Here is a 10,647-nt window from a genome sequence, read left to right as displayed (position 1 = left end):
AGGACTGACCCTGTGGAAAGGGATCCCACACTGGAGCAGCCTGTTCCCGAAGGACTGACCCCATGGAAGGGACCCACACTGGAGCAGCCTGTTCCAGAGGGGCTGCACCTCATGGAAAGGGCCCCAGACTAGAGCAGTTCAGGAAGAACTGTAGTCTGTGGGAAAGACCCACTCTGGAGAAGTTCCTGGAGGACTCTCCTGTGGAATAGACCCCTGGAGCAGGGAAGAGTGTGAGGAGTCCAACCCCTGAGGAGGAAGGAGCGACAGAGACAACGTGTGATGAACTGACCACAATCCCCATTCCCTGTCCCCCTAGACCACTCAGGGGAGGAGGCAGAGAAAATCATAAGTGAAGTTAAGCCTGTGAAGAAGGGAAGGGTGGGGGGGAAGGTGTTTTAAGATTTATTTTTATTTCTCATTACCCTACTTTGATCTGATTGCTAATAAATTAATTTTCCCTAGTCAAACCAGTTTTACCCATGACAATAATTGGTGAGTGATCTCTCCCTGTCCTTATCTCACCCCGTGAGCCTTTTGTTACATTTTCTCTCCCCTGTCCAGCTAAAGAGGGCAGTGACAGAAGAGTTTTGGTGGGCACTTGGTATCCAGCCCAACCCACCAAAGCCACTGAAGATGTCAGAAGGTTCCTTTACTGTCTTCCAACCAGTCCTGAATCAGCCTGTGCTGTACAGTCCTTATCCCCCCTCTGGAAAAAAAATCACTTTTCCAAGGCTTGTAAAACTCCAAGATCCAAAACATCCTATCAGGTTGGGAATTTAGAGACAGAGAGAACAAGAGCTAGAGCACACAGCAACATGCAAACATCAAGGCACATTTAATCTGTGGAGCTGAGCCCACTACTCCAGTTTTTCAACCTCCTCATACACTCAGGATTTCTAGAAACGATTGTGTAGGATGAGAGCAGAAATTTTTTATTATTTTTGATCTTATTTTTTTACACAGGGAGGAAAATCCAGGGTACCAATCTGCACTGAAAGCCAGGAAACCCTCAGAGTCACAAGCAGCACTTCTTACAATGGATCTTTAAAACCAAAGTCAACACAGTTTATTCTGATTGTGGCATCTACAAGAGGGCTTTGTACCGGAGGCTCCCTTCTCTCCTTATTTACTACACGCTATTCATCACCTTCCAACCAGTCCTCCCCCTCCAGAGCTCCCCCTCTGCAAATATCTACATCAGCATTTGTGTGGGAAGAACTAGAAGTGCCATGGAATAATTGTGGTGACCTGCGTCATTTTTCAACATAATCATCTTCAATTATGGTCTGAGGCCCTGAATATCAGTTTAAGAGCTATTAAAACACACAGAGATCCTGGACAGCTCTAATTTTTAATATTCTGGATGCCCTTTGCCTTGTGCATTGAGCCTGTCAGCTCACAACCTTGCACTGAATGCTCCTGTCCCTCATCACAAACAATTTTACTGCCTGAAGAATATAAAATCCTTGTAATCCTCTCATCCCTGGATTATTATTTTTTTAAATAACTTCTCCATTTGCATACAGTGACAATTTATTATTGTCACTGCAATAGTAATCTGGGAGGCACCCATCTATCACAGGAATTAAGTGAAGCTTTTCAAAAGGGCAGCAAGCTTGACCTACTTACCCATAAATGTGGGGAGAGACTCAGACAACCTCTATGAACTGACAGACAAAGAAAACAAACCTATTTTTCATAAAAAATGGGGGCAGGGGAGAGGAAAGAAAGTAGCAAACCTGAGCTATCTCCTCAGTTTTTCGTAATTTTTCTTCCCAGGTCACAGTCATTTCCTGAATCAACTTTTCAGATTCCTCCAATCGTTCTTTTAATTCGGGTGATTTCATAGCCTGCAGGAATAAAAGCAAATGAAACAAGAAAGCTTGTTGTGCTTTGTGTTTTTTCACATCACTATCACACAGATGGGGGGAAAAAAGGCAACATGACTCATTTTGCAGGGTAGACTTATCAGTAAGTAAAGGTTTTTTTTAAAATACATATTTCAAGTAAATGAGAATCCATCAGAAAGTTAATTTAATTAGTTTCAAGTACAAATATTAATGTGTAGTTTATAGACTTCAACACAAACCAATTACACGATACTGGTAGATTTGCACAAAGATACTCAAACACAAACTAATCTCTTTTCTATCCCAATGTGAGCGTCCCAAATGATCAAAACCAATCTGGCTTGGCACCATCCTCTCAGCTGTCATACCCTCAAAATGACACTTCCCTTCTCAGTAAACTGCCATGCCACCAAAATATTTTTATTATTCACTTTTATATGGCCTGATTGGTGTGATTTTTCTTTTCTATAGCAAATGTTCGGGCACCTGAGGTGTTCTAGTTGTCCACCTCTGCACTTAGAAATGCAGTCTACAGGGTGAACATCAAAACAAGCTTAAAGTGTGCTTTAAGGCACCAAAATTCAATTTTCTTGCTAATCCATCACAGCTCTAATGTTATTTTGTGAAATATTCAAAGGCAAGGGTTTCATCCAAGGACTAACTTAAGAATAAGAGGATTCCCCCACTGCCACCCATCAGACACTCCAAAAACATTGCCCCATCCCTGGAAGTGTCCAAGGCCAGGTTGGACAGGGCTTGGAGCAACCTGGTCTAGTGCAAGGTGTCCCTGCCCATGGCTAAGGTTGGATTAGAAGAGCTTTAAAAGGTCCCTTCCAATTCAAGCTACTGTGTGATTTTTATACTACATGTATTTACTTCCTTCATTCTCAGTAATGGCATTTCCTCCTCGACTACCTTGATCAAAAAGCCTGTGGGCTTTCTTATCTCATCATTTCATTACTGCTAATGATGAAAATGGTTTTGGCTGGTAGGTGGTTATGCAAAGCCAATTAAATAATGTAAGCATGGTTCTCTGTCAGACATTCCATTACCACAAAACCAAAACTCCTCACAGGAATCCAGATCAAAGAGTGGCCTTATTACACTGCAGTTTGTTCAAGAAAAGGAGCAAGTGCCAGGATTGGAAAATCCTGTTTTGAGACAGGAGTTTCCTCTGCCTCAAGACACAACAGTCTAGGAACTGTCAGCTGATGTGTCCTGTGTGGGCTTTTTCTGCTTCAAATGCCTAAATATGGGGTAAAAGGGAGAGGGGCTTTGGACAAGGGCCTGGAGAAATAGGACAAGGGGGAATGGCTTCCCACTACCATTAGTGGGAAGGAATTGTTGGCTGTGAGGGTGGTGAGGCCCTGGCACAGGTTGCCCAAAGAAGCTGTGGCTGCCCCTGGATCCCTGGAAGTGTCCAAGGTCAGGTTGGACAGGGCTTGGAGCAACCCAGGATAGTGGAAGGTGTCCCTGTCCATGGCAGGAAGGTTGGAACGAGATGATCTTTAAGGTCCCTTCCAACCCAAACCACCCTGTGATTCTGTGAATTCCACACAGGCAGGAAAGGAAAGCCAAGCCAATCTCCAGAACAAAAATTCATCATGACAGACAAAACATGATCAGTGCAAAGGGGCTGGACCTTACAGAGCAGGACAGGAAGATGAAGCCCAGATACTCTCAAGGTTTAAGTCTTGTCTGTCCATTTATTTGGACCCGGGGCAAAATCAGTGAACATTTTCACATGCTTCAACTGTACAATGACCTGGGCAACTCTCCTCACTCCCTGCAATTCTCATCTAAACCCCAGAGATATGAGCTCAGGCTGACATCAGACCCACAGATGTGCTGCTCCACTGAAAACAGGTACATTCCCAGCTTAGGGAGGACAAGCTGGTGGTCTTGGCTCAGATAAATTAAAGCATGTGATATTAATTTCAACAAGAAAAGATCAAAATGTGTGGATTAAAAAAGAAAAAGGGAAAAGAGGATAATGCCATACTCTTCAGGGGGGGAAAAAGTCAACTGTCAAGTTCTGTTCTGCCTTGGCTGTTCAGGAGAGAAAAGGTTACTGACACCAAAGGGTAAAAAAACCCAACCCCACAACTTGGCATCCTCTATATTTGGAAATGAGCTTGGAGAACGTAACCTGTCATAATGAGTCAGTGTTTTTGTTCACTTAAGGAAGTTATTTATGCACATTTCTGTAAGAACAATTAGATGGGCAACAAATGTAATGAACTGAAAGGAGCACAAGGCTGTGAATGTGGGGTTTGACCTTTACTGTACAGCCTTGTAACAGCAAATTGCTCTGGTTTTTCCCTGCTCTTTGTCAATGCCACTGAGACGACAACTAGGGTGGGATTTTAATACTTGGGAAAGGAAATATTTATTACTTCATCTTTAGGAAACATTACTTCATTATTTTGGAAAGCTGCCATTATTTGGGCACTAATGCTAGAAAATTAAACAAACGGGTTACTTGCAGTTCTCAGAGTACTGTTAAGTCCGTGGTTGATATTTTAGAGGAATTTTTAGATATTTAATATTTAGATATTTGAGATACCTCAAAGAAACTGATATGCACATATTGGATGCTTAGGATATTAGGCAGCTCAAGTGAGAACAGTCCAAAATTCACTAGTCATTTCTAGTATCACAGCCAGCATTCCCTGCATACCTCATGAGGCAAATCCTGTAATCATAATTTTTCTGAACAGCAAAGCAGAGGGATTATATCACCACTGCTTTGCCCCATTTGAGAACAGGACTCAGAATTACACTAGTTCTTGGCCTTCATCTAAAAGTCGGAGCATGGTCCTCTCAAAATTTCACTGAGGAAGCAATGTAGATATTCAAAATATTGTCTAGTGCCTCTAAGTGATTCAACTGAGAACAGTTACAGCCTGTAAACAAGCAAGAAAACTTCATTTAACTGAATTCACATCTCCCAGGCTACACTGTGGCTACACTGAATTCTTAAAGGTAAAGCTCTGCCCACAAACTACCCAGTCTTAAGAATTCACCCTTATTCCTGTCTCCATGTCCTCTGCAATACACCACAAAAACAGGATTGCTCACGGTGTTCAAACTGAACCCATATCTCATTTTTTAAGGTATCAGAGAGTGTCCAAAGAAGCAACAAAGATGGTGAAGGGCCTTGAGGGGAAACTGTGTGAGGACACTGAGGGCACTTGGTGTGTTCAGCTGGAGAAGAGGAGACTGAAGGGAGACCTCACTGCAGTTACAACTTCCTTGGGAGGGGAAGAGGAGGAGCAGGCACTGAGCTCTGCTCTGAGTGACCAGTGACAGGACCCCAGGGAATGGACTGGAGTTGTGTCAGGGGAGGTTTAGGTTGGATATTAGAAATAGGTTCTTCCCTCAGAGGGTGGTTGGGCACTGAACAGGCTCCCCAGGGCAGTGGGCACAGCACCAAGGCTGCCAGAGCTCAAGGAGCATTTGGATGATACTCTCAGGCACATGGTGTGACTCTCGGGGATGGTCCTGTGCAGGGCCAGGAGTTGGGACTCGACGATCCTTGTGGGTCCCTTCCAACTCAGCATATTCTGTGATTTAACACCCACGTTTCAAGACCGACACAGAGAAAGGTGGAAAAAAAATCATATTAAGGAAGATTTCGCATGGATACCCTGTAGCAGTATTATTATTATAAATATTTTATATATATATAATTATATAGCGTTATGTAGTAGCATTGCCTTGGGGCATCTGCTTTCTAGAGCCGAATAAGACGGTGCTGACCACGGGTTTCACAGGATCTACTGGCTTAGTTCAAGGCTCAAATTTGTACCTCAGCTTTCGTGAGCTGCTCCCGCAGCTTCTCCACCTCCTCACGGAGCTCCCGGATGATGCGAGCGTTGGGGTCCTCATTGACCACGGCGTGGTTGACGATGTTCTTGGCCCTGTCCGCGTATCTCAGGGTAGAAAGGGTCTCATCATAGTTATCCGCTGCTGGGCTCACCGTTGCCACCATGGCAGTCTTGCTGTTCCCACCAAGGCTATCCTGGAAGGCGGGAGAGGTCACGGAATTAAAATAGCAGGTTTCTTTTGTTTTACCCAGTCGATAAACTCAGGCAGTGAATAATAACCTAAAGTTTAGAGTAGATGGGTGCAGATGAAAGCAGAAATGCTGTTGGCAGTTCAAAATTAAATGACGTGTAAATCAAGAAAAAGTTGTAATTTTTCAATACGATCTTTTTAAAGCACGTTTAGGAAATGTTGTTCTCGGCTTTCAGAATCAGTTTTAGTTGCAACAGGAATGAAAAAAAAAGTCCCTTTTTTGGGCTTTACAGTGCCTAGAAAGGGCTTCAAAGGTTTAATTCAATGTTTTCTGTGTAGGTTTATAAACTAGAAACATAAGCACTTCATCATTAAACTTCTTAGATACTGCTGAAGGAGCTCAGGAAAGACCATGATGAACTCAAAATATCTTATTTTAAAGACTAGCAGAGAGACCTCTCCAATAAATACTTAAATTACTAAAAGATCTCCTCATAAACAATACAGCTGATTCTATGCCTATAAACATTTCAGGATGGGGCCCTTCCCTTCCTCCCACTGACACAGCTCACAAACCTAAATCGAGTTACATAAGAAATTACCCTCCTGGAATTTGGTTGACAGAGAAGAAGGGTGTGAAACCACATTCCTGCAAGGCAGAATGTCAGGGGCAGAGGAGGAAGGAAAAATGAAGGAAGGAAGGGTTCCATCTTTTTATGGATCATAAAATCGTGCTTTAAAATTTTGGCCAGTCTAAAAAATATAATATCCTGGGGTTTTAAATTTTGCAGCAGATTTCTTTTTTCTTTTTTTTTGGTTGGTTGGTTGGGGGTTTTTTTTGTTTGTTTGGATTTTTGGGGGGGTTGTTTTGGTTTTTTTACCCAATATCCCTTCCTGAGATGAACCATGCTATTAATTTTCATCTCCAATAACCCATGAAATCTAGGTCAGGCATTGCCATTAGAACAATCTGACTGCATTAGCTGCCTGTTCAACCATTTCGATTACACAGCACACGTGCAGCTTTCCCCAGAAATCATTAAAACACCCCTTTAAGTATTTCCCCAAGACACTTTTTGGCTGGATGATGCCTAAAACACTTTGACAGCCGTCTGGCTGCTCCAGAGGTCAGACAAGCACTGGGTACACAGCCTGATGAGTTGGTAGCACTTTGTTGTCTCTTCTCATGCAAAAGGCCATGAAATTCATATAAATATAAATATATATATATATGTATTTATAGTGTTCAGCACACTGAGGTGCACCAGCATGGTTAGCACGTGCAGGTTATTATATTTATAAAGAAGTCAACTGCAAAAACAGTTTTCTGTCTGATCCCACCGTGGGTTTTTTTCTCATCTGAGGAGTAACCAACATTTACTCCAATAAATACGTGGCTTGGGAGGGTCCCCTCTGTACCACAGAAGAGCTTTTCCAAGGCAGTCACTGAAAACAAGAAGACAAACAACAGCACATGTCTCATTTGATGGGATTTCTGGGCCAAAAATTAGGAATGACACCCTGCAACTGCAATCCCTGTTCTGCATAAAAAGGTGAAGTTTGGGAGAGAGCTGGCCAGGTACTCCCCTTCCAAACCCAATCTTAACAGTCTGTTAAGGGAATACTTGGGAATACTACTTGGGAATGTCCTTCACCGCACTAATTAGCTCCAAAATAGGATTAATTCATTATTTGAATTGCAACTCTGCTGTACAGGCAGCTGAGAATGCTGTAACAGTGATACACCAGAATCCACAATACACCCTTTATAAGTTGGGTAAAGTCCCTCTTGTAGCAATTCAAGCCCAATGCCAGACTGTCTGATAAAGTTTTATGTATAAAACCCTTGTGCTGATTTCACTGGTTTCTTTAATGCTAACCAAGAAAGGTGGACAAATAGTAAATCAGCCTCTCATTAGCAAAGACGGTGCCTGTAAACGACCCCAGCAAGGCTGGGCCTGCATGTGACAGAGAGACAGAGTGGAAATAAGTAAGTTTAGTTATTTCTAAGCCTAAACCAGCCCCTTCTTCTCTAACACCAAGATTACTTTGACAGCAACTCAAAATGTCGAGATCAGAAATGATATTTTCAATAGCAGCCATCAATAAGCCACGCAGGGTTTCTGATTATCACAGGAAAACAAGATGTTTGTGCCAATATTTTGCTAAAAACAAGAAGTTAAAGCACTGACAAGCTATTTTGCTTCCTACACATAACCTGATACCACTCCTCAAGCAATAATATTTTTCACCTGGTACTTCTGCCTAAAGATCCTCAACAAAATTAAGCAAAAAGCGTTAGATCTTGAGGTCTCCTGAACTCTACTGGTTTCTCAGATTTGTGAGAGACACTTTATGACAGATATTCTTACAGCTAAAACACATCCAGTCTGCTTTGGTATCATAATTAAAAGCTGAAAGCTACAGAGAAAGACACCCTATCTCATGGCTTCTCCAAACAGGCCTCTTTACAAATAAATCTCTCCTTTGATCTCTAATTAAAAAAAAAGTTTAAATTTTCCCCCTTTCAAAATAAAGCTTCAATGAGCTTGTTTGTAAGAAATCCAAAAGCCCCAACCCTTTTGTTTGCACTTAACATGGCTGGATGTTGGACACAAAGAAGGTTTGCCTGAAAGAAGGCGGAACAAAAGTGAGCTCCCATTTCTGAGCCATTGGCATCGTGGCCACAATGCCTTGGACAGGTGCTAAACAGGAATTGCAGTCTGCTCCCTGGATTTGTTTAGCAATGGGGCAGCATAACTAATTCTAACAACACTAGAAATTCCTTAGGAAAGTTTCCACTCTGCTTGTTCGGGGTGTTACAGCCACATCAGGAACCCGAGCACACACGGCACTGGTTTTGTTCCCATCTCTGCAGAGAGCCAAAAAATCACTTGTTTATTATTAATTAGAGGAAAAACACGGTGTAAATGCACAGAGGTAAAAATATACTTAAACACTAAAAAAATCTTAGCACAAGGGACACTGTGATATGAGGACTTATTTCACTCAGACACTACTGCTGTTGTGCCAGTTGGATTTTTACGTGGCCCTCGTGACTATTTGATGTACAGTATTTGTGCTGTTTACACCAGGGAGTAGAGATAAATTGTTTCACAAGTCATGCTAAAAGGTTTATTAAAAGGCAGCATTGAGAAAAATGAAGGTTTGTAGTGTCAAGAGATTACACGAGCAGAGATTTTATGTTACTTAAGCACTGAAGTCAACTTTGTTTTCAAATCTCCTTAAGAAAAATGTCTTTTTTTATCTCCACACCTCTGTATAACCTTCAAGTAACTTTGTATTTTTCTTTTCACATGTGCAGTTAAATCACAGGGACATGAAATTTGAACAACATCTAAAAATATTGCTAGGAATGGATGGGGAAGCCAAGCAGAGTATCCAAGACAACAAAATGTAGCCAGAGCACCTACAAAAGAGGACAATAAAAGGCAGGTGGTGCCAAAAATCAGTTTCTTCCCAGATTACCTGTTTCTACTAAGAAATAGTTGCTCCTGGATAACAATTAAACAGAGCACAAGGGAAAAAAAAGAAATTTGACATACATAAATCTCATATTTAATAATTTGGTTTTTCATTTAGACCTTACAGATTTTCAGCCAAGTGCCATCAGGATATGTTCTTTTTTCCCCCCAAAATAATAACAGATAGAGCCCTATGCAGTTCAGAAAATAACTTAACTGCTCATTTCACATGAATATCATGTCTAAAGTCTTCTGATCTGTTCCTCAGACTGTTAACTGAGACAATGTTCTGCAATTATACTCTGCTGACAAAAGTATATTAACAAATATATGAGATAATCAGGAAAAGGTAATAGTCTTCATAAAAATCTTCAAAGTTGATTCAAGTTGATTTCAAGTATGTAAAATTCAGCTGCGTGCAGAAATATCCCAAGTTAAATTAACCCTGAGGTTGTGTGTGAAGCTGTACATACAGTGACTCATAAAAACCCACTGCTTTTAATTTTATTCCTGAAGTTCCTTAGTCTTTAGGCCATTGCAGGTCATTGCAGAAGACAGGGAACACATTTAGTCTGTATAGATACTGATGGCTTCCATCCAGCTCATTTTCCAAAGACACTTATGGTTAACATCAAACCCAGAAAATAAGGCAAAAAGAACAGAATTTCATTTCACTAAATGAGAATCTTTTCCTCTCTTTTATTTCACTTAAAAAAAAACCAAACAACTTACTTACTTTAAGTAACCAAGTGAGCACAGAATCACGATACGGAACAAATTTGTTCTTGTTCTTGCCAGCAGCCTGATCTGCCAGGGCAGAAATAACCAACCCAAGAGTTGTGAGGGATCTGCCCAGAGAACACAAGAAGTCATTAATAAGGGTAAATATTCATAAGCCAAATGCATATTTAGACAGTGACTTTCTCTCCAAAAGTGTGCTCCCAGGGAAAAGTTCTTAGTACAAAAGCTCTACTCCTTTATTTTCAGTATGTTTTCACCCTTAATAATCAGGTTTTCATGATGACATTTGTGGTAGTTGCAAGAATGTAAGTATTTTTTAAATACATGGAGACCTCATTCAACTATCAAAGAGTATTGCATGTCAAAAAGAGAAATAGAGAGAAAGAGAGAAAGAAAGAAAGAAATAGAGAAAGAAAGAAAAAGAAAGGGAGGGAAGGAGTGAGGGAGGGAAGGAGGGAGGAAGGAAGAAAGGAAGGAAGAAAGGAAGAAAGGAAGAAAGAAAGGAAGAAAGAAAGGAAGAAAGAAAGGAAGAAAGAAAGGAAGAAAGAAAG

General features: G+C 41.2%; 1 protein-coding gene across 3 annotated transcripts in view; it reads right to left on the bottom strand.

The window, feature by feature from the left end:
- KIF13B (kinesin family member 13B) overlaps positions 1 to 10,647 on the bottom strand; it is a 127,891-nt gene that overhangs the window by 59,709 nt on the left and 57,535 nt on the right. For all 3 annotated transcript variants that reach the window (XM_027665071.1, XM_027665073.1, XM_027665074.1), the window contains exons 10-12: positions 10,092 to 10,203; positions 5,662 to 5,874; positions 1,740 to 1,850 (exon numbers count right to left, since the gene is read on the bottom strand). In XM_027665071.1, coding sequence (XP_027520872.1) covers positions 1,740 to 1,850; positions 5,662 to 5,874; positions 10,092 to 10,203 — 436 coding nt within the window. The remainder of the gene's footprint in view (positions 1 to 1,739; positions 1,851 to 5,661; positions 5,875 to 10,091; positions 10,204 to 10,647) is intronic.

This window comes from Corapipo altera, unplaced genomic scaffold, assembly GCF_003945725.1.
Source record: "Corapipo altera isolate COAL_440 unplaced genomic scaffold, ASM394572v1 164, whole genome shotgun sequence".
In the NCBI taxonomy this organism is placed as follows: domain Eukaryota; kingdom Metazoa; phylum Chordata; class Aves; order Passeriformes; family Pipridae; genus Corapipo; species Corapipo altera.
This window is presented reverse-complemented; position numbering and strand designations above follow the sequence as displayed.